General features: G+C 43.3%; 1 protein-coding gene across 17 annotated transcripts in view; it reads left to right on the top strand.

Annotated features, from left to right (window-relative positions):
• The window catches only part of RBFOX1 (RNA binding fox-1 homolog 1), a 1,465,188-nt gene that overhangs the window by 353,948 nt on the left and 1,086,503 nt on the right, over window positions 1-24,737 (top strand). For 15 of the 17 annotated variants that reach the window (XM_083414161.1, XM_083414137.1, XM_083414127.1 and 12 more), the window contains exon 3: window positions 2,601-2,633. The exons of the other annotated variants lie outside the window; for them this stretch is intronic. In XM_083414161.1, the coding sequence (XP_083270287.1) occupies window positions 2,601-2,633 (33 nt within the window). The remainder of the gene's footprint in view (window positions 1-2,600; window positions 2,634-24,737) is intronic. 17 annotated transcript variants of the gene reach the window in all.

The raw sequence follows: 24,737 nt of genomic DNA, 5'->3' as shown, positions 1-24,737 counted from the left end.
TTGACACCTTTGGTAATGGCTGTTCTCCAATTGGAGCGCTTGTAGGCCAGTTTTCCCCAGTTGTCAGTGTTTATACTACATTTTTAAAGATTTGCCCTGAGAAAGTCTTTAAACCTCTTTTGTTGACCACCGGCATTATGCTTTCCATTTTAAAGTTTAGAATAGAGTAGCTAAAAGACATCTATTCCACTCAGAAAGCTACAGTTCCCAGAGTTCTCTGGGAAGAGGGATTGAATGTTAAACCACTTCAAGGTAAGATCAAAATCCCACACTCACCGAAATCCTTAAAAAAATAAAATAAAGTGCCCTGTGAATGATGCAGAAAAACTTGAAGCTTCTTTCACAGAGGAAGGAACCCTTGGATAAATCTGAGGAAAGCACTATAATGAATGGCACAAAATAAGATTTCACTGAGCAGCCAACTTAGGGAATCTAAAGCGTTTGAAACCCCAGACTGTTTCCTATTGAGGACAGGAAAGGAATGCCATACTCGCGCTTTGATTTCTCCTGACTACATTGTCGGCTTTCTTAAATGAGAGGCAAAGAGAGAATGTCAGTGAGAGAAATGAGGACTCTTGAAAACCACGTGAAAAGAGCCCTAACCAAAAAGAATGCTGGAAAGCAAAAAGGTCTGTAAAGGTGTGCAGCAGCCGACATGTGCAGAATGATCAAAGGGCTGTGAAAGACACATCTCCTCCATTGCAGGATCTTACTTTTCATCTAGCTCCTCCAACAGGTGCCATGATAGCTGTGCCACTTGCAAGAAATGGCAGATGTTGCCGACAGAGAGAAGAGAAGGCGAAATGTAATGCACAGTGACAGTTTAGGGAATAGAATAGTTGTAATTAAAAACCAGGGGAGGGCCCTAGCTCAGTGGTAGAGCATCTGCTTCACATGCAAAAGGGTCCAGGTTCGATCCCCAACATATCCAGGTAGCGCTGAGAGAGTCCTCCCTGGCTGAATCACTTGAGAGTGATTCTTCTGGTCAGTGTGGACAGCACTGAGCTAGATGGATCAATAGTTTGATTCAGCCTAAGAGAGGGAGGGGGGCTTTCAAATTTTAGCAGTGCAAAATTTGGCACACCCACCCACCCGCCTTCCATTCTGCTCAATTCATGATGTCATAGTTGCACCGTCCTGCCTCTAAATAGGGATTACAAATGGGGAGAGTGCTGTTGTACTCAGCTCCTGCTCTGGGGATTCTCATAGGCTGGCCTCTATGAGAACAGGATGTTGGACTAGAGGTGTCATTTGCCTGATCTAGCAGATTCTTCTTATGTTCATAACTCCCACCATCCCTCATCATTGACCATGATGCCTATGGTTGATGGAAGTTGGAATCCACCATCATCTGGAGCAGAGGCACCAGTTTGCAAGGTTGATTGGGGTGCCAGCACTGTGCATGTGGACATTACATACACACAATGTCCCAATGTCATACGCGCGACATCAGGATGTTGGGAGGACCTGGGGTGGAGGCAAATGTGGTGGCATCACAGCTTCAATGGCAGATGTCTCCTCCCCCTGCTCATGCTGTCACCACCAGCAGAGCGATGCTTTGACCCTCCTTCCTCTCCTCAGCAGGAGGAGAAGAACAAGAAGGAGTCGGCCATTGAAGCCACACCATGCTTGGCTCTGTGCTCAGCCTCCTCCATCCCTTGATTTTTTTTGGACCATGGGGGGGGGGTTCCATCCCAAAACTATTGGTGGGAGGACAAGAGGGCTCTGCCCTCATGAGTTGGCTCTCCTGATCTAGAGGGACTTGTTATATAATTACCCTTTTCATTGAACTCAGCAGCTTTTGCACAGCTGATAGTGGCACAACTACATGTTCTTTAGTCCTATGCTACACATAATATTTTGAAAGAGAATGAAAAACAGAGCTTCGGCTTAGTATTTGCTTCTGGCTGCAGCTCATTCCTAATGGTCTGAAGCAACAGGGAGAAAGAGACCAATGAATGACCCCGTAATGCTTGCTTTGGAAAAGTAGAGCAGAATATTGGCAAATACTTACACAGGCCAGGGTCAAGAGAAGTAGTATGCTTCTGAACACCACTTGTTGGAAACCTCAGGAGGAGAGAGTGCTGTAGTACTTAGGCCCTGTTTGTCGGCTTCCCAGGAACATCTATTTGGCCGCTGTAAGAAAAGGATGCTGGACTACATGGATCTTTGATTGAATCTAGTAAAGCTCTTCTTGTATACAAGCTGATACTCTTGGCACAACACCAGCTGAAGCACAGTAGAGGACAAGATAGCAATTCTTCCCTCTGGGAAGCATGCACAGAGCATAAGGTAGCCAAGTAGCTGTACTAAAGTCTCCAGCTTGAGACCCCTAACATGGGCATAAAGCAATAGAACTGGTTGTTTTCCCTGATTCCATTTTGACAGTTGTGTGTCACACTTTTAGAAAGGAGAAGACCAATTTACACTGAAGTTAAATGTTTTCACTTCCTCATCAGAATAGGAGAGAAGCTTGCTGCATCGTGGACATACCTTTTGCCATGACCCTCCAGCCACAATAGCTTAAGAGGCAATTAATCCAATTCCTTATTTGTTGAATCAATACTAATGCAATGTTTTCCCTCTCCTATAATTTGCAGGCTTTGACTGTTCTGACCGTCAACAACATCGAGGTAGGGAATTCTGGTTTGTTCTGACTGCATTTATGTCTCTGAGTGATTGAGGAAATCGGGCTGCCTGCGAACGATGGAATGTACACATTTGAGCTTTAAGCTTCTTCCTTAAGTTGCTTTGGTATCGTTGTATCAGGTTGTTTGGATTTAATTCACAAGGACATTATTTTGGAATAGATTTATTCTTCTCTATCCTGTTTCAACTTTCTAATCCTCCACATTTCTGTAAATCTAGCAAAAGAGGAGTAGAGCATAACCTGCTCACACCATAATGAGAGCTATGTGCATGCTGAGATTCCTGTGGGAATATGGTTATAGGTACAGAATTAAACTTTCTGAAACTTGTGGCCCTCATTTTATTTTGAGTTAGTTTCTAGCCCCTGTGACTGCTAAAAGTTGCTTGCTTGCTTATAAACCTTATTGTGGGTGAAAAAATATAAGTCCTGAAGAAATAACTTTACAGGTTGTAATAATATAAGTTTCTCCTTGATTTATTGGCAGGAGTGGGGGTATGTGATTTGTGTGAAACATTTGCCCTAGTGTACCTTATCTCCAGGAAGAGAAACTGGTAACTTCTTGTTGACTGGAGCCAACCAGTGCCAATGGTAGAAGACCAGTTTGGTCCTCATTATATCAGTGTCTAGAACTGTGGCATTTCTCTTTTCCACATAGAAAAGAATGGCACACAGTCATTCATGTGGAATAAAGTCAATGTGTGCACTTATGGACATTGTTGTGTTGGAATTAGAACTGATCCTTGCCCTGGCAACTCACCTCCTGGAAACCTGCTCCAATCTGCATAACTCTACCTGTTTATTTGAATAGCCCCACCTCTCTCGAATGAGAAATGTGTGACCCTTCAGATCTTGTTGGATTATAACTCCCATCATCCTTGATCATTGGGCAAGATGGCGGGAGCTGATGGGAATTGGTGTCCGATATCTGCCAACCTTACTATCTGCATTAGAGGCTCATATAGTCCCTTGCATGGTGACTCAGGTGACCCCATTTGTGGAACTACCTATCTTTGAAGGTACAGTCTGGTGATTCCCTCCCCCCATCAGCTATAAATGTATCTATTCACACATTGTGGAGAAAAATGTAAACCTAAGCACAGGGGGTTTTTTATGTCTACAGCTGGATTATTTGAATGGCTAGGTGCTGTGTCTTTCATCTTGTTTAATTTAATGTGCATATTGTTATTTATAGTATGTTATTGGTACACAGCACAGGAATGGTCCAAGGCATTTTGCTTTCTGATGACAAGTTAATGCTGCTCTCCTCACTTTCCATATGCAGAAGCTTGACAGCTGAATCTTACTTCAATACTGGCCAACAGCTGGAAGGGGCTGCCCCTGATACCCTCCAGTATTTGCTGCCTGAGGAGGTTGCCATACTGCCCTTAATGGTAGCACCAGCCCTAACAGGGATGCCAACTTGAATAAAATATTGTGGGGGCCCCGGTAAACCCCACCCTGCATAATTGATCACATGATACAGTGCACACACACCATTTGAATGCGAATGCCCATCAACTTTGTGGGGAGCCGGGCCCCTCAAATATTTTATTGTGGGGGTCAAAGCCCCCATTGCCCCTAGGAGTTGGCTCCTATGAGCCCTGACATTGCCCTGGTGTCCTCTGGGATAAAGTACAGTGAATTAATAAATAAAACATCTGAAGGGCCACAGATTCCCTGTTCCCTTCATTATAGGAAGACAGAATCCATATCCGTATTTTCTGAATCCTTCGTGGGAAGAGGGCAACTGGGGATAAGTGCATTACCTACCTGCCTCCACTATTGCCATGCTCACCACCCTCCACACATGAAGGCTAACCTTTGAAGTGGGAAGCTTATAGAGTTCCCACACAGTTTGAGAGCCTGGGAATTCAGGGTTGCAAATCACAAGTGGGGAGCTTGCACCAGTTGAAAAGGCTGGATGGAATCTCATGGAGGGTTGTGAGCATTTAGTTGGCCACTGTGAGAACAGGATGCTGCACTTGATGGGCCTTTGGTCTGATCCAGCAGGGCTCTTCTTAAATTATTATGGGATAGTAACATGGGAATGAAGCTAGTGTGCTCATGTCCTCTGTCCCTCATCATGCGATGGTGAAAATATTAGGACCTGGGGTATGTTTCTGAGTCTTTGTGTGTTTCGCATGATGGCTAATAATTTCCCAGGTTGCTCGCATGGATCTGTATGTGAGAAGCTGCTGGCATGCTTTGAAAAAGAAATCTATTAGCTGCCATGTTTTTTTTTCTACAGAAGTAAGCTGTTAATTCCCTGTTGCTGCAATGGCCCAGCCACTGTGCCTTAAAAAAAATAAAACCAACCTTATTTTATTTCAGTGAACAGAGACTTCCTCATTTAAATGTAATATCAGTTGATAGCCTAGAGAGTGTTTCTATATGAAGCTGGCCCCAGCTTCACAGCAGGAAATTTGTGATGCTCGCTAAAGCTAATGTTTAACTATAACAAAATGTCTAGGTGACTGTTTCAGTCAGATAAATTTTTAATAGGAACCTTTGGTAAATTAAATTGCATTATTAAAGAGAATAGATAAACTTAGCTAGTTGCTTTAAAGAACAAGGACATAAGTTCACTTGCATTTGGAACAGGAATGACAATCTAATTCACTCAGATTCAACTTGAAAGTGATGTTTGCAAGCCTCAGACCTGCCTGTCGTACAAATATGAATGCTAGATTAAACATCGCTGAGTATGACAAAGTTCAGAATTCTGGTTATCTGTGACTATAACAATTTTTGTGTTTCCATATGCTAACAAACTGTTTTTTTAAAAAAATGGAAAAAAATAGATGGGTTTCACAAACATATTCACATCTCCTTAAAAAAAGGACACAAGTTTTATTTAGTAGTGGGGGCCAAAGAACCCATTTTGTTCCTGAAACATGTAATGTGAAATTAAGTGTCACTTTTCCACTTCAATCGACATTATTAGCTGCCCCCAGTAAGTAGAGGAGGTGATAAAATAATGGAGCATTTCTGCTACGAAACAGTGTAAAAAGAAGATAGAAAATTGCATCCAAGGCTGCTTGGTTGGGGGTTGGTTGGTAGCAAATCAAATAATATTTAGTTCAGCCTAGAGATGGGTGAATCTTGTGAATATCAGTTTCATATATTTCCACTATTAATTTTAATTTGTCATGTTTGCAGATATCAGTTTGCCATTTTTTTTTTAAAAAAGGAAAGAGTCCTTCTTTTCATGACATTTTCTCAGCAGTTTAGTATGCATTTTTCCTTATATGTACTTTTTTTTTGCAATTTTAGGAAATATGTACATTTGTGCAAGCAATTCCTCCTGCCAGAATGCATTTTTGTAAGTTAAATTAAATGTTGCGCTTTTCTGATCATTCCATCACACCAGGCATTTCTGCTTGCAGAAGGAACAACCCTCCCTCTCCCCCCCCCGTGCACTTTTCTGGGGGTTCTCCTGGCTTTCCAGAGTGGATTTGGAGGAAGGCACAGGGTACGGTGGTGGGAGGAGTGGGTGCCCTTACACTGGCTTCTGCTAGCAGTCTGGGTAGGTTAAATCCAGGCTATGACTTTTTGTACACATTTTCTGGTTGCAAAATTCAGGGATGTGTGAAGTAGAACACAGAGGTGCATTTTAGCTCATGTATTGTTTCAGAAAATGTGTGGGTTTAGTTTAAAATGCAAGCTAAACTAAATTCCCCACCAATACCCTCTAGGGATGGAGGAAGACATTCAATGCACTTCACGTTTAAAGGCCAACCTACCTAATTCACACTTTCCAAAGCAATGTGTGCATGGGAAGACAGTTGTCCTTTGAAATGTGCACTTCTCCAAATTTTTCAGTGCAGTTCTCCATCCAAAAATGTACAAAAATGCATACACTGGTGTCAGGGAACTGCCATCGGAGCTGGAGGCAGAGAGAAGGCTCCAGAGGGATGCCGGAGAGGGTCCCAGTAGGGAGAGAGGCAGCCCATCCGCTGGGGAAGGAAATCAGCATAACACCAGTGGAGAAGAGGGGCAGATGGGGGAATCGGAGAGGTGGCTCCAGGACTCCTCGCCAGAGACCAGCGGAGAGAGTACGGGTACTCCGCTGCCCACACCCTCCCTGTGCAGAAGACTTCCGCGCAGGGAGAGTAGAAGGAGACTGGGCGTCAAACAGCTTTTATGCTGGAAAAGGTTTAAGAAATGCCCACTGACGGATTCTGCCAGCAACTGAGGCAGCCACGAAGCTTGAGGCTGTCCAGACAGAAAGGGTTCAACCAGGTAACCTAGCCAGGAGTGGCGGCAACTTACGCATGAGCAACCCCTAGAACCGTTACAACTGGGGTAAGACATGCCTATAAATGACCGTAATACTGAAAATAGCATACAAAATGCATTATCTTAATGTGTATGTTAGGCAAAATTGCATACAAATTCACACTGAAATGCTGATAAATTTCCATCAGCATATGGTTGGGAGGATGGAGAAGTAGAAGCATGTCTCTTTCTCCCCTCCCTCATGAGGAGTTTGGATTTGATATCCCGGTTTATCACTACCCGAAGGAGTCTCAAAGCGTCTAACATTCTCCTTTCCCTTCCTCCCCCACAACAAACACTCTGTAAGGTGAGTGAGGCTGAGAGACTTCAGACCAATATGACTAGCCCAAGGTCACCCAGCAGCTGCATGTGGAGGAGTGGAGACGCGAACCCGGTTCACCAGATTACAAATCTACCGCTCTTAACCACTACACCACTCTGGCTCATGAATGGGCAAGGCTCCAAATTAATTTGGTCTGTGATCTGGGTTGGGGCACCATCAGATGACAACTGCCCCCAGAACCCCAGATCAAAGGGGCCTCACACAGTCCTAATAATCATGGCTTTATAAGATCAGGCTTTTTGGTGTCGGAACTCCACAAGGTGTGGTTTTTTTTAATGTCATATTTGGAGAAGGTAATCATTTGGTAATATTTGCAAAATGTAAGAGCTTGTAAATTGCTTGGATGGCTTCTACTTACATCTCTCCAATTTAAAAAAGGGGAGCTGTACTGTCACATGGCTATGTATCATCTTGTAACTGAATGCTTGCGACTGGAGAATGTAGATTGGCTTTTTACAGCTTAAGCCTTGTTAGTCCTGCTGTATAACAGAGGGAAATTCTCAAAAGCTATTGGCATCTCTGCCCTTTTCAATGGATTGAGGCAGCAGTGCACACAATCTTCTTAATTCTTTGTAACTCTCTGATTACTTGCTTCCTTGGATCCGAGGTCTTTTTTTTATATTCCAGGGTATCAATATGTACAAGCGCACGTCTCACTTTTGATAAGGGGATGCTTTGTGTAAAGGCTTCATTTATTTTGAATAGTGATGGGCTTCCATTCTTGAACGACACATCCAAAACCACTCTAACATCTGCTTAATCCGGTTTTGTACTCTTGGATAATTCGACTCTGCATTTTTTGCCAGATACTTGAGATATCCAAAGGAAGAACAGCAATAGTGGTTTCCCTCTCTCTTACATATTTCAAATAGCTTTTCTTTCAGCATTCTGTTATAGCCATACAATTTCAGAGAAAGAAATATCTGGACTAGATTCTGCCAAGTAATTGGGAGACCCTGATTATTTTTAACACACTGGCGCTACAGCCATTGACAAGAGTCGCCGCTGCAAGCCGCCAAGTCTCCCCTGAATAAATACCAGCTCCGCCTATACTGTGTCTTTTTACTGTCCTTCTCCTTGTAAATATTCAAATTACACACTTTTTTATACAAAGAATATCTCATGCATATGGATTCTAATAAAAGATTGTTATCACAAATGGCTCCGCTCTCTTGTACAATAATACACTTAATGGGGCATGTTAATGTCATTACAAAGTAGACTTCTGAACAGGCTAGAATATGGCCATTTATTATCTAAGCCATGATAATAGGCAACATGTAACAATCAGATTTCAAGGCAATTCATCAATGTGGTCTGTTATGGGGGGAGGAAGAGTGTTCAGTCTTGTATTCATGAATCACAATTTCTTGGGGTGTGAGGTGGTCATATCTGGAATGTGTGCTGCCCAACCCAGTTGTTGTGAAACTGGGCCTGAGCAGGACTGTCAGAACTGCTCTATCGGACAGGCAAGGCCGGCATGGTATAGTGGGCAGAGTGTCAGACAAAGACCTCACAGACCAGCATTCAAATCCCCATGACCATGAAGTTCACATGAAGTTCACATGAAGCTCACCTTGGAACAGTCACTGCCTTGCTCAGCCTAACCTGCCTCACAGGGTTGTTCTTGAGATGAAATAATTGGAAGAACCATGTATGCCACATTGAGTTCATTGGAGGAAAAGTTAAGATATGAAATGATGATGATGTCAAAATCCTGGTAGTTATTCATATCACGGCCAACCCAGAGGCTTCATCCAATCTCTAGGAGTAATGTTGAATACCCCATTCCCATCTGCACCTTCTGCTGTTGCTGCTGCTAAGGTAAGGAAAGTGGATAGGCCATGTATGTTGGAGGATGGTGAGGAGAATTTAAGGGGAAGGAAGGAGAGGTGGATGCATGGTGGCTACTGGGAAATATTCTGTAGCTCAGAATTTGACCCATTCTGGAAAATGATGTCAGGGCTTTTAAAGCTCAACTCTCATTTGTGGGCTTCATTTGTGGTCTATTTTATGTGCCGCCAAAAGTTTGTTCCTGAGCCTGGCTTCTCTCTCTGGAACTCAGCATGGAGAAATATGTCAGCTTTAGTTTCCCTTTCGTTTTTCCACATGCCATTTTCACTTATATATTCTGCATGCGTATCTTTTGGTTGGAGAGCTCACTGCAACATTTGGAGATGCGTGGATTTTGAAGGGTGGCTACATTTTGGCTTGAGTGTTGGTGTGGGAAACACAAGTGTATTTGCCTCATATTGAAAAAGTGAAGTCAACATCTCTCTCAAGGCACAAATGTGGTTCAGATGGGGCTCTGCATGATGAAGGTCATTTTCAGTGTGACTGTGTTGCTGACATCCACAGGAGTGTCCTCCTAAGCCTTCCCTGAGACAAACATTGTAATGGAAGAAGGATTTATGCCTGTGCCAGGCAGACATTTCAAGCCATTTCCATGATTTGTGGTGCACCTCTTCCCTCAGGCTCATGAGCCCTGCGCAAAACTAACTGAACACAACTTTGCCTGTTGTACAGAGCAAATGTACACAAGCTATCAGTCTACTCCTAGCTTATCAAGAAATGCCATTCAGAAGCTATGTTTGCGTGCTCTCTCTCTCTCTCTCTCTTATACACACACACACACACACACACACACACACACACTTCCTTTCTTGGAAGCAATAGGTCAAGCTTAGAAAAGGTCGACAAATGTGTTAGTTTTTTGTTACCATATTGCTTTGCTGATGCTGGTTGTGTTTTTTAAATCTCTGAAAGAATTGACGACTGCTTCACTGGCCCACTTCCTTAGTATTTGGTAAAATGTCATGACCACTGTATGGGGTTATGTTGGAGATGGATGGGTCATGCTCTTTGTGTTGGCTATTTGCAGTTTAGTAGCGCTGCAGAGAGCTTGCTGGGGAGACCATGCATTAAAAAGGGACTCAAAAATAACTTTAGCAAGGTTTTAATTACAAAAACAAAAACTCCTTTTACACTAAATACATCAACAAACAAACATGACCCAACCACCAACCCATCCCCCAGGGCAATGGGAGAGCTAGGTGCTGCTCCTTATATACTATACCCAATTGCTGACACAGCTTGATTAACACAACTCAGCAGCACCTGCTATGTTTCACAGCTGTAAGACTGGGTCTCGTTATTTGCCCTGGCCCTGGCCCTTAAAGACATACACAACTTGTGAAGCAATAATGAACCTTCACATTTTAAAGTGACCATTCAACACTTTGTGCACCAGGCCAATTTTTCAAATGTTTGTTTGTAAGCCTCTTCTGTCTCATTTCTACATTTATCTGTGATTTATTTATTTAATGTTGCTTTTAAAAAGTACATTAAACATATTTTTTCATTATAATCTTTTTTTACCAAAGTGACTCACAATAATAAACATATAACATATATATTAAAACCAGCTTTAAAAAAGCATAAAATGTTTAAAGTACATATTGAAATGCTATAAGAATGCATTTTAGTTGTTTTGAGCCAGTAACTGTATTACATAATTTGGGGAAGTGTGGAATCCAATGGATGATTATCATTTAACCAAATTTCCATCCTGCCTTTCCTGCCGTGGGAGCCCAGGGTGACAAACAGCAAAAGAGTAAAAACAGTACAGTGAAAATAAAATAAAAAATTATTTGAAACAAGAGCATTCAAAACATTTAATAACATTAGGTTGTATCCAATTCTGCTAACCCAATGGGACTTCCCCTTCCTCTCCTCTCCCACCGCCCCCCCCCCATTTTTTTTTTTTATAATTTCCTGCATTTATATCCCACCTTTTCTTCCAAGGATCTTGAGATGTCTTACATTGTTCTCCCCTTCATTTAATCCCATTAAGAACTCTGTGAAGTAAGTTAGGCAGTAACTGGCCCAATGTCACACAATGAAGTGGGGATTTGAACCCTGGTCTCCTAGGTCCTAGGGGACGCAGGTGGTGCTGTGGCTTAAGCCACAGAGCCTAGGACTTGCTGATCAGAAGGTCGGCGGTTCGAATCCCTGCGACGGGGTGAGCTCCCGTTGCTTGGTCCCTGCTCCTTCCAACCTAGCAGTTCGAAAGCACGTCAGAGTGCAAGTAGATAAATAGGTACCACTCCGGCGGGAAGGTAAACAGCATTTCTGTGCACTGCTCTGGTTCACCAGAAGCGGCTTAGTCATGCTGACCACATGACCTGGAAGCTGTACGCCGGCTCCCTCGGCCAATAAGGCGAGATGAGCGCCGCAACACCAGAGTCGGCCACGACTAGACCTAATGGTCAGGGGTCCCTTTACCTTTACCTCCCAGGTCCTAGTTCAGCACTCTTAACCAGGACAAGGCAAACATAGTCATGTTCCAGGCAGGGCTGGGATGAAGTGTGGTCTGAAATCCCAGAGAGCTGCTACCACTCAGTGTAGACAATACTGATCTAGACCAATTCTCTGACTCTGTGTAGGTGAGAACTTCCTATATTCCCATTCTTTATAATGGATGAATAGTATGGAACTTTACAGACATTCGTGCAGGAACCAGATCTGTAAAGCCAGATAAAATATAAGCACAGTAGTGAAATATGAGCTTGGAGAATAAGCACCTTTTGATGTCAAGTACTCAGAAAAGATGGCATGTATAATGTCATGAAAATAAATGATGTAAGAACACACAAGCATGCACATACGCAAATGTGTGAAAAATAATTTATGGCTCTGGGAGTTTGCTGATAGAAGTGGAGCCCCAGTGAAAGCCTGTAACATCGCCAAACAAATAGACTTGATAATAGACAAGAATTACAGATGTTTCATTCATGAAGGGAAGTGGTTCTGGTGCTTTTGAATGCATTTTGCTGGTGTTGCACTCTGGGACATTGATCTGCTGATGGGGAATTACTGGAAGTACATGTATGTGGGTGAAAATAATGCATGGAATTCGGATTCCTCTTCTGTGTATAAAATAGAGATGCAGCGGGGAGTTCTCTTGAGTCTGGCTGGGAAATAAACGGCTGGCATTCAGAAATTTATTATTATTTATTTATTTCATAACATTTATAGACTGCTTGATTGTAAAAAAAACCAAACAAACTTCCAAGTGGTTTACAAAATGATGACACCATAAAACCAGGGATTTTTTTTTTTAAAAAAATACATTAAAACATACAATAAGTTAAAATACTAAAACAGATTAAGATTCACACCAGCGTTTATAAGCATCTGGGTGGGCTTGTCCCAGTGGCGTAGCGTGGGTTGTCAGCACCTGGGGCAAGGCAAGTAATTTGTGCCCCCTAACCCGTGGATTTTAGCACGCCTGGCACCCCCCCCCCTCCACAGTGGGCGGCGACCCGGCGGCTCGGATCAGATTCGCACAGCCAGCACTGCAGTGAGAGAGAGTGAGTGAGCCAGGTAGGGGCAGAGAGCTGCGAGTGCGAGCGCGCCCCTCCTAGATGTTGCGCCCGGTGCGGCCGCCCCCCCCTGCACCCCCCACGCTACGCCACTGGCTTGTCCTACTAAGAATGCCTTCAGCAGGCTCTGAAATGAATACAGTGAAGGCACCTGCTTGATATCAATAGGCAGGGAATTCCAAAGTTCTGGTGCTGAATGAGTTCTTACAAATCCAGAAGAGAATGTATGCCTCAAAGAAGCAGAGCTTTTAAGACAGCCCCCACCAAACATTTACTTGGCATTGTAGTAACCAGCAGGAGAAAATTTGGAAGAATACAAACCTCCCCAGATCTCCCAAACTACAGTCGTACCTTGGAAATTGAACAGAATCCTTTTCGGAATTCCGTTCAACTTCCAAAACCGAACCGCAGCTTCTGATTGGCTTCAGGAAGCTCCTGCAGCCAATTGGAAGCCATGGAAGCCACTCTGGATGTTTGGCTTCCAAAAATCGTTCAAAAACCGGGACACTCACTTCTGGGTTTCGATTGTTCAGGAGCCAATTTGTTCAGGAGCCAAGGTGTTTGAGATCCAAGGTATGACTGTATTATGTGATGGACCATAGTTTTGCTTCTAGGAACCAGATAGAAACTGGCTTTTTTTTTTGGCAAAGCTAGCTGCAAATATTTGAATATTGGATGGAATAGGAGCGATGCCAGCTGATTGCATCTCTGACTGCAGATTAAATGGAAATGCAACACAGTTAATTAACTGGAATTATACAGTGACACACAGTTCAATTTCTTTGGTTAGTTTTATGGCTGGTTTCTGAATGCCATCCAGTTTCTTTGCCTCGAGTGCAATTTTAATATGTGTAGATAAAAAAATTGTAAAGTTATCACTTTAATCAACATCTATTCATTCATTCTTTGGGGGGGTGGGTTTGAAAAGATTTCAGAAGTATCAAGATGTCAGAACTGTGCAACTAATTGTCACAAAATTAGCAAAAGCTGGGGGAGGGGGAGTAATTGAGGGATGCAAGACACATTGTGAGTAATAATAATACAAAAAGGCCAGACCACGCAAGTATTTGGGTGAGAAAATATGATCAAGCATGGCCTAACTTTCTTACTCTTTGTTTTGCAATTGAAATATAGGAATGTATGAAACTGCCTTGTGTCGTCCACACCCTATATTTTGAGTGCTATGCTACTACTTCAAAGAATCATGGCTTCCCCCAAAGAATTCTGGGAGCAGTAGTTTGAGAAGGGTGTTGAGAATTCTTAGGAGATCCCTATCCCCCTTCCAGAGCTACAATTCTCAGAGTTTCTTGGGAAAGGATTGCCTGTTAAACCACTCTGATAAACCACTCTTTGAGCGTAATACGGGGTCTCCTAACAACTGCAGAAATCTATACCATGGTTGCAGGGAGGGGGGGAGCCATTTTCATTCCAGTAAAATAATGTCCAGGGTGAGTTGTTCAATGTACAAGAATACTGTAAACCAAAACTGTGATCGAAAGTCTGAGTGTGACAGATACTCTGTGTGCTACCACATGAGAATAACCAACACAGCAGAATGTAATAGCCTTGTGAAACAGAAATGCAGTGCCTCCGGGGGCACAGTGAAGGTGTGTTTCAAGTTTGCACTGTAGTTGGAACTGTGACAAGCTTTTTTTAAAAAAAACACTAAAAAAACCTCACCAGTGTTGAAACAGAAATTTTGGTCATTTACATATTTAGAGATACTACGCCCACTCTTTAGTGGGGGTAAATTTGTAGTTTCTTAAGGGGAATGAGAGTTGTGGCATATTAGAGGCAATACCTACATCCTTCGACTATTTTTTTCTTCATCTTCGACCTGACCGCGAAGCCCTCTTGATAAATTGGTCCACACATCCATGCATATCTCTGAACACCACTTCACTTGACTAGAATATGCTTAAAAGCTGTTCCTTATTCTTTTGCGTTGACTCCACTAAATGGAAATTCTGCCTACCTGCCCTGTCAGTGCAGTTGTGCTTCTGAATGTTACTGTGTTTTCCCATGTATTGGACAAACTCGTCTGACTCAAAAATCACGTCAAAAAACTGGGGTCATCCAATACACGGGTAATAACATGTGTGGGGGGGGGAGCGCCGCGCTGGCAGCCATTCGGTTAGCAGGAGCGCAGCTTTCCCTGATGCCAGAGCAAGTAGGAAGAGATCTGGGGGGTGTTTTCTGCCCACAGCTGTGTGAGGAGGAGGGAGAAGCTGCTCGCCGCCAGCCAGCTCTTTGGCAGGAGTGCAAATTCACCCAATGCCACTGTGCACGGCAAGCACTCCCTGGATTGTTTCCTGTGCGTGGCGGCATCGGGGGAGGTTGCGCTCCTGCAAACTGGATGGCTAGAGGGAGCGCAAATTCATCTGATGCCACTGCGTGCATCTAGGGAGTGTTTCCTGCCCTCAGCTGCATGGGGGGAGAGGCACAACAACTTAGGGCCATCTCCCCTCATTTCTTAAAATATAGTCCCCCCAAATGGGGGCGTCTTATAGACGGAAAAGTACGGTAGTTGTTGGGAGACTGCGGTTGTGCTCAAGTCTTCCTTGCAGACTTCCATAGCCAGATGGTCGGTCACTATGAGAACAGGATGTTGGAATAGGTGGTCTGATCCCATAGAACTCTTAGTATCATGTTATGTGATGTCGTGCTATTGGGTGCTGAGGGATAGCTCCGTTTGTAAGCATGAGACTCAATTTCATGGTCATGGGTTAGAGCTCTGTGGTGGGTGAAAGATTCTTGCATTTCAGGGAGTTAGACTAGATGATCCTTGTGGTCCCTTCCAACTCTACATTTCCATGATTCCATGTTGTGTTGTGTTGTGCTATGCTATCTTCCCCTCTCATTGCATCCATGGTACCTTCAACGTACAGGCAACTCTCAATTTACAGATATTTGATGCACTAACAACCATGCACACATGTGTCATGTTTGAAACTGGAAGGGGGTGGAACAGGGGCAGAACTGGGGTGGAGTGGGGTAGGGAGGGGCAGTGGCAAGGGCAGAATGGGGTGAGCCAGGCTTATATGCACGCTGATGCACACAATGACCTGGAACACAACCCCTGTGCAAATGAGGAGTTGTGTGTAATCAGATCACACATTTTACTGTGGGTCATAATCAGTCTGTTCGGACATTTGGCCCAGGAATAAGGCCATTTCCACACCTATGGTGTTGCAGGAAGGAGGATTTATTTATTTGTACACATCAATACCCATGTACACATGATGCCATTTCATGCGTGCACATTCCAGAGGCCTGAGATTATTCCCCTCCAGTTTTCCTGTCTTCGGTGCTGAGCTGAAAGTGTGAATTGGCCTCAAATACTGATAATCCCAGAGGTATGGAAACCACTGGTAGTAAGTCTGCAGCTAGGGTGAAAGGATTATTCCCATCAATAGTGCAAATACATTCCTTTATGGCCCCCAAGAGAGATCCTGGAACTAACTAAACCTTGATAAGTCCTGGCTTCAATTAAACCTGGGGCTGGAAATGAAGCATGTTTCATGACAGGTCACTGAAAAGCACCAGAGAGTGAAACTCAAAGTAAAATGGAAGAAGCACTGCAAATGGATCAGCTATAATAGAGTTTGACTCTAAGCTGATATTAAACTTTATCTCCTTAATGACAATTAGAGGCAAAGACTGCAGAGCAAACTTCCTGTGCTAAGCTGTGAACAAATGCTGGACATATGTACTGTATGTATGTATGTATGTATGTACATAGGTGTCTTTGAGGCATTACACATTGCTCAAATGAATGGCTCTGAGCAACCTCTCTATCCAATTGGATAGAGAAATTTGATGGGGAAAGGTTTTTCTCCCTCTCTCATAACATTAGAATGTGGAGACATCCAATGGAAGATTCAGAACTAATAAAAGGAAAAACTATGACACTCCTTCCTACTAGAGGCAAAGGTGGTCATCAACTTGGATGGTTTTAGAAGAGGGTTGGACAAATTTATAAGGCTGATAACTGTGATGGCTATGTTCTACCACCACTGTCTGCAACATCATGCCTCTGAATACTGGTTGGTGGGAACCATAGGAGGAGAGTGGCACTCAGGTCCTACTTGAAGGCTCCCAACAGGCCACTGTGGGAACAGGATCCTGGCCAAGAGGGCCACTGGCTTTTCTTGCATTCTTATGTTCTATGGGAAGCCGACAAGCAAGACCTGAGTGCAACAGCATTCTTCCCACTTGGGAAGCCCAGCAAGCGGTATTCAGAGTTGAAAACAGAAAGGGGATTAATGTTCTTGATGAACTTTTAAAACCAAATAAATAGACTGATGCAGAAATGTAGAGAACTGAGCTTAAGATTGGAAAAATGAGGAAGCGAGAGAAACTGAAATTGACAGATTCGTCCGTTCCTAGTGTGGACATTTTGAAAAAGAAACAAAAAATGCATCACACCTGACAGGAACCCTACAGAGTTCACAGAGACACATTTACATTGGCATTTATCACTCCTCTGACCTCGATATATTTTGGAGTGCAATGACCCAATGAGCACTGGTTTTGGGTGTTGCTGATGCTGCATAATTCCCAGCCGAATCATTTCACAGTCCAAAACATCTGGAGGGCACCAGGTTGGTGAATGCTGCACTGCACCTAATTCTGATGCCCCAGTAATGTGCAGGCCCTTCTTCCCTCCCACCCCCCCCACTCCACCCATCATGATAAGAGGGATTGTACAGCATCAGCAACACCCAAACACAGCGCTCCTATCAGCCCTTGTGCAGAATGTCAATGGTCTAATCAAAACCAACCTGGCAGCTTATTAAATGCCATGCCGGCAGATGATATATTGTAATGCAGATTCTCTTGATGTCTGACAATGCATCCCAAGAGGTGGGGGCCATCCATTTCAGCCATTGCAATGCAAATCATGATAATCCAAAGCCTATTTCCTTTGTGGGGTCTAATTTTGCACTAAGAACCAAATAATTTACAGCAACAGTCTGATTAGGCAAAGCATCTGAACACTATACTTTAATAAGTCTGCAGAGATGATACACATGCTGACACACTGACAGCATTTTAAAATAAATAAACAAACAAACAAATAAATAAATAACCCAAACTTCCAGACCCCATGTTAATGTAATCTACAATTTTCCTCCTAATTGTGCTATTTGTTATAAATTACTATACATTTCCATACACACTCCTATGGAATGGAAATAAACCTGGATCCAAGGCTGCGCTCTGATGCACACCTGCCTGAGGTTAAAGCCAGCCGAACTCTGGGATTATCCCCTTCTGTATTCACAGAAGGAGAATCAGATAAAATTTCTCATGGGAGTAGTTTCAGCTTGGATCTGGGGTGCGGTGAAATATGGCTTTTGAAATGGGCTATCTTAGAGTTGGGAACATGCAATTTGTCACCATAGAAGGCATGGTTTAGGGAGGATGACAGCATAATAATAATAATAATAATAATAATAATAATAATAATAATAATATTTCTATACCACCCTTCATCTGAAGATCACAGGGCGGTTTACAATATAAAAACACAAAAATACATGCCCTAATAACAAACATAAACAATAACAAACAACCCCCACCCCCAGTTTAAAAGGCCATAAATTGCTTAATTAGCCAAAGGCCTGGGAAAAGAGGGGTGTTTTTGTTTGTCGCCTATAGATATGTAATGAAGGTGCCAGGCGAACCTCCCTAGGGAGAACATTCCACAGGTGAGGAGCTGCTGCATAAAAGCTTCATTTTCTCCTCTCGTGAAAGGTGTGGGAGCCGGAACAGGTCAGCAATAACTCACATGGCTTCAGTGATGTTAATTCTTTATTCAAAGAAACCAGACAGCTCAGGAGGGCAGGTCTAGTAAGCACAGCAACTGTTTCTGATAGAACTCTCCCCTGAGGCAGTTTTGAGGACTTAAGGTCCCCACCTTCCCACAGCTCCCTAAGGCTCCTCCTTCCCCAGTTCATTCCCAAGTAACCTGAGGCTCCATTGTCTTGCCTGTAGTTGCTCCACCTCTTCATGTTTCTTTGGTTTTCTGGGAGACTGGGGTGTGGGGTGGGGTGGGGAGCTGGTCCCAGCAGGAGGGGGAGACCCCACTGGCTTCTTCAGCCGCCTGCCTCATCTCTACCTCTTGTTCTGGACTGCTCTCTGCCACAGAGTTTTCCTGCTCACTAAACTCTGTTACCTCTAAAGCTTTTGACACTTCCTCCCAGTCTGCTCCTTCTTCTTCTCTCTGACTGCTCACCATCATCCCACCACTAATCCCCAGGCTCTGAGCTTTCTTTCCTTGGGGGATGCCCAGGAGATGCCTCCCTCTACTCCTCTGCATTTAGCCAGTCCATAATATCTCATGATTTTTCCACTACCAATAGAGTGGAAGAAAAACAACAACTATCTTTTGGTATCTGCGCCTCTTTGGTATTTATTGTGTTTTCCTCGTAATGTCCTGGGTTTTGCATCCCTTTGTGGTTGTGGGGAAGTGGTGGACTCCACAAAAATCAGGAGCCCCCAATTTGGGGGGCATAGGATGCAACCCTAATGTGAATACATGTACAAATGGACAGCCAATGCCAATCTACTCCTCCTGCTCTGCTCCCCTCTATATGCAGCTAGAAGCTAAGGAGCAGGGGTAGTTGCCATGGCACCCTCCAGATGTTGCTGGACTACAGTTCCCATCATGCCTGGCCATTGGTCACACTGATTGCGGCTGATGGGAATTGTAGTCCAACAACATCTGGAGGGCACCACACTGGCTACCCCAACTATACTAAAATCTAAAATAATTGTACCTTATCTAAAAAAACAAATATGTTTCTTAGGTAGTAGTAGTAGTAGTAATTTATTATTTATACCCCACCCATCTGGCTGGGTTTCCCCAGCCACTCTGGGCAGCTTCCAACAAAAGATTAAAATACAATAATTCATCAAACATTAAAAACTTCCCTAAACAGGGCTGCCTTCAGATGTCTTCTAAAAGCAAGGTAGTTGTTTATTTCTTTGACATCTGATTGGAGGGCGTTACGCAGGGCAGGTGCCACTACCGAGAAGGCCCTCTACCTGGTTCCCTGTAACTTCGCTTCTCGCAATGAGGGAACTGGCAGAACGCCCTCGGCGCTGGACCTGGCTGAGCGATGGGGGTGGAGTCTTTTTCAGGTATACTTAGAGTTCCTCCCACCCACCCACCCACCCACCTGAAATTCTACTCAATAAATATTGCTGACAACACAGTTTCTCCTCCAGGTTCATATTTGAAGGAAATATTATCTTATTAGAAATATTAGATCTTGTTCGTCTTCGGCCAACAGCCTCTAAACATGACAATTTCCTAGCAGTTTTTAGACTGTGAAAGGTGTAACCATTTGCTTCCTATGTGTGTTGCTCTGATAAGAATTTATTACGGGACCACAGGGAAATGTTGTAACATCTATTAAAAAAAGTTACCATTAATTTTGTGGAATTAGAACATCGATTTAATTTGGCCTCCTTTAATTGATGTTAGGTAGCTTGGGAACTAATGTCCTCACTTTGCAAACGCACTTAATCACTTCCTGCTGCAAGAAACCTTGAACATTACCCCCTCCCTCCTAGTACACACATACCCCCCCACCCCCACTACCCTGGACAATTCTAGGGTTAAAGCTTTAAGCTGATGAATTCACAGTGGCTTAGTGTAACATCCAATGTCCCTTCTTCCCAAAAAATATTTATATTTCAAAACAAGATACAATAATTTGAGTCAGATGATTCCACCAGAGGCTTCTTCTTTAAATACACTTTATTTGCTCATGTTTGCAGAGAAATCCAGCTTGATAGAGTTTGCTTCTTTACACAGAAACATCCCAAAGCATGTAGCCATGTTAGCAATCTTCTGTAATGGAAGATATGGTTACAAGTTGCTAGGGTGAGCAAAGAAAATCGAGAGAATTCATTTACTTCAAGAACTTCTGTGCATTTTTTAATTTTATTTATATGCATGTTACTTCTTTCTCCAGAGGTTCCAATGAGCACAGCCTCTCCTTAGCTTATACCAATAATGGTTTTTAGGGAGATGGGAATTGGGGAGGGGGATTTGGTTCTTGTATATTTTAAAGTGAACCTACCTATTATGCACTTCCTTAAATAATACAAAAACTTGGCAGAACAGCAGGGATGACACCTATCCTTCAAAATTTTCACATCTCTGAATTTTGTAATGAGTTTCTCCAACCAAAAAATGCATACCAAAAATATGTGCATTGGGGAAAGTGGGTATTAAAATACATATATTAATGGCAATAACAAACAAACATGAATTACATTATGGGAAATTGCTTGTAATTTTTTTTTTATTCGGTGTAATTGCTTGCAAAAATATGCCTATTAGGATAAACAAACACTAAAATACAGATGAATTTCTTGAGTACTTAAAAAAAGAAATTGAAAAGTGATGTAGAATTTCAGATGGGTTGGGGAAATGTAAAAGTGAGAGTAACAGACAGATTTGTGCATCATTTGTGAAGGAAAAGCAGTGTCCTAAGGGATTTGCATTTGGCATATATATATATATATATATATATATATATATATATATATGAAATCTGCACTCTGCCCAGCTACCAAGCAAATATTGTGCCTTATACTGACATACCCTCCAAGTGTTCCAATTTTCCAGGGACAGTCCCAGAATTATGCAAGCCGCCCCAGCTTCTGATTTGATCCCGGAATGTCCCTATTTCCCCTGGCAATGCTGCTGCTGAGCTCAGGGAGGAGGGCAAGCTGACAGCAGTGGCAGTAGCAGCTGTGAGAGAGCATCTTGTTGTTTCTCTGTGACACATGACCACTGCTGCCAGCCTCCTCCCCTGAGAAGCTCATAGCTGCTGCTGGAGAGCAGGCAAGGAAGATGAGAGGTTGCGGCTGCTGAGGCCCAGCCTCAAGTGATGTGCCAGCTCTGAGGGGTAGGCAGAGGTCAGGGCCGCCCTGGGCAGAAGGTGAGCGAGTAGTCAGTGAGATTGGGACCGATCCACCATTCCCACTGGTGCATCACTGAAGCCCTGGCCTCACCACCATCTTGCCTCATAAGAACATAAATGTAATCTCAGAATGTAGAGGAAATTGAGTGGGGGGGGGAGGAAACAGGGAGAGGGGCAAAAGAATATTACCTTCGATTGAGGATATAAATGATAAATATATGTGGGGATGGGGATGATGTGGCTTTGGTGAAGTGAAGGACATGAGGCAGGAGTTGATAATGCAGGTGAGCTGTGCTCAAGCAAGCTGCCAGCTAGCTCTGTGGAGGCTCCTTTTATTGACACAATATGCAAACCCAGGCAGATACGTTTTGGACTGTGACCTTTACACATCTTCCAATCCCGAGATTGTGGGGTGGTACAAAGTTATTTTGGCACCTGTTTCTACCACGTCATTTTCCCCTTGCACAATGTATGATGAAGGAGACAAAGGTCTCAGAGACAAAGGTCACAAACAGGCAGACTACTGAGACCCCAAAAGGTGAGACAGAGGGCAAGATGTTCAGACAGCTGTGGCCTTAACTGTGAGAAAGAGTGTGCTCCGCAACCCAGCGATCATTCCTACATTGGTATATTTGCATTGTGATGTAATATGGAATAAAATTTTAATATTATTTTTTTTAAAAAAGAGCATAAGAAGGGCCCTACTGGATCAGGCGAATAACCCATCCAGTCCTGCATCCTGTTCTCACAGTGGCCAAGTGGATGCTTATGGGAAGCCTGCAAGCGAGTTTTGAGCGCAACAGCTCTCTCGCCACTCAAGATTCCCAGTCACTGGGCTAGTAGCCATTGATAGCCATTTCCTCCTCTTTTCTGACAATCAAAGTGAAATTAAACAAGCGCAGCACATTACATCAGTGTGCATGTGATGTTTAAAGCTGGCACAGAGATAAAGTGTGGGGAAATTACATCAATTTCCCCCTCAGACAGAGTTAGATAATACATGTGGTTAAATGAGTGTTTGTTTACAGGTGTAGTGGAACAAAGTCACCGTGAATAAAAGGGACACAAGCACGCTCCTGGCATAAACCTCCCCACGGTTCCAGCGTTATGAAATATTTATCCAGAAATGAAGAACATCAGAAGTTTACCCTCTATTGCTTTCCTGGATTGCTCCCCTCCCCTCCAGCAGCAAAGTAATGGGTGCGGTTGCTGACAAGCAGGCAGTTAAGCACCTGCTTAAATGCAATGGAATACTTTGCCAGTTCAAAGCCATTAGCAAAGAAGAAGGATCCGAAGGCTCTGATCCACTAAGCACTGGGGTGGATTGCACCCTGCGCCTTGTAGAGTAAGGCCCAGGCTGCCACCGGGCCCAGCACTGGCTGCAGCAACAAGCAGCTCTGGCTCGCCCAACCCTACTCATTGCCATCCCACCACCGCACTTACCTCCCATCAGATGTCAAAGAGATAAACAACTACCTGACATTTAGAAGACATCTGTAGACAGCCCTGTTCAGGGAAGTTTTTAATGTATGGCATTTTAATGTATTTTTAATCTGTGTTGGAAGCCACCCAGAGTGGCTGGGGAGACCCAACTAGATAGGCAGGGTACAAATAATAAATTATTATTATTATTATTATTACTACCTGACTTGGGGGGTTCTGGATCACGGGCTCTACTGGTCAAAATGAGAGCCTCGGCAATCGCCCTCTCCTGCTGGAAAACCAGGACTGCTTCAAGAAAGTGCCCATGGCAAAAAGGAGTGTTAGGGCCTTGTGGGCTGCCCCCTTACCCACTTGTGATTGGCCAAGCAGATAGCCAGCCAATCAGGAATTTAAAAAAATGTTGTTTTTCTTCACTTTGTAGCCCCCAAGCCTCATGTTGTGCCCCTATCCCATTTACATCATTTTCAACTGTGCCCCCCTTGGAATATCCTGGGGCTCCCCAGGGGGGCCTTATGACCCCCTGTTGGGAAACACTGTTTTAAAACCAGTGCTATTTTTCTAGATAAAGGGGTGCTTTATCTCACCATGAACTCCTTTCTTGCTCTCTTAGAATGGCAATGGCACCCAGCTGCCACTCAGTTGCCAGAACTGAGTTTCAGTGAGTTCCAGCTGAAAAAAACCTCCGTTTAAAACTATTCTAATAAAAGAAAATATATATTTTTTTTCTCCTCACTGTAAAAAAAATAAAAAATGGCAATTTTTGCCAAGGCTTGCGCATGTTGACTTTTAAAGGGAAGGATTTAGCAGAGGTTCCTAGAGAAAGCTCTATTGTCACCTAAAAGCCCAGTGAAGAGAAGGGCCATTTTATAAAAAATGGTGAAATCCATGTATCAAAAGCAATACAAGAGAGTAATCACAAAAGGAGTGTATCTAAATATACAGATGTGAGTGTCCGGATATATGAGTGCATGTCTGTGCATATAATATTGATAAACATTGCAAAATTCTAAAATGGTGACAAAAAGAGAGATTGCCTAGTGCAAACAATACATCATGCACTGCACTTTTACAGTCAAAATGGTTTAAGGTGGTTTGGGACACTACTGTGCACGGACATAAAATGACATTGGCCAATATTAAAGCAGATCCCACATGGCTATCCTGTTTCTTTCAAGGACAATGAGGCTAACATGCTTCTTCTGAAACTGTTGAGATTATTCCTCTGCCTAACCTCAAGTAATTGCTTTTTCATTCTCCTCTCTTCACTGCAACGGGTGAAAATTCATGCTTTATCCTCTTCTGTCTTTCTTACATCCCCCATGAGTCAGTGATGAGCAAATTTTCTGCTTTAATACGGGAAATGTACAGAAACGCCATTGGCGTATCAGCACCACACAATTTGTATGGGGATTTGATTTAATGGGGTTTACATGGTACACATTATTTCTGTCTTATAATACTTCCCTGTCCTCCCCATTTTAAATATTGATTGTCTGAGTTGGTGTTTTATGTTGACCCTCTTCTCAGGAATATAGAGGCTACATAGGGACTAGTGTCCCACCATCAACAGCCTAAAGAGAAACCATTGTGGTCAATATTGTGTTCCCATGTGGTCATTGTGTATTCCTGCAGCCTAATCAGGAACACAGGAAGTTAGTTGACTTTTACTGAATCTAGCCATTGACTGTATGTGA

The sequence above is a fragment of the Podarcis tiliguerta genome, assembly GCF_965153285.1.
Source record: "Podarcis tiliguerta genome assembly, chromosome: 14".
Taxonomy (NCBI): domain Eukaryota; kingdom Metazoa; phylum Chordata; class Lepidosauria; order Squamata; family Lacertidae; genus Podarcis; species Podarcis tiliguerta.
The sequence above is the reverse complement of the archived record's forward strand: the minus strand, read 5'-3'. Positions and strand labels throughout refer to the sequence as shown.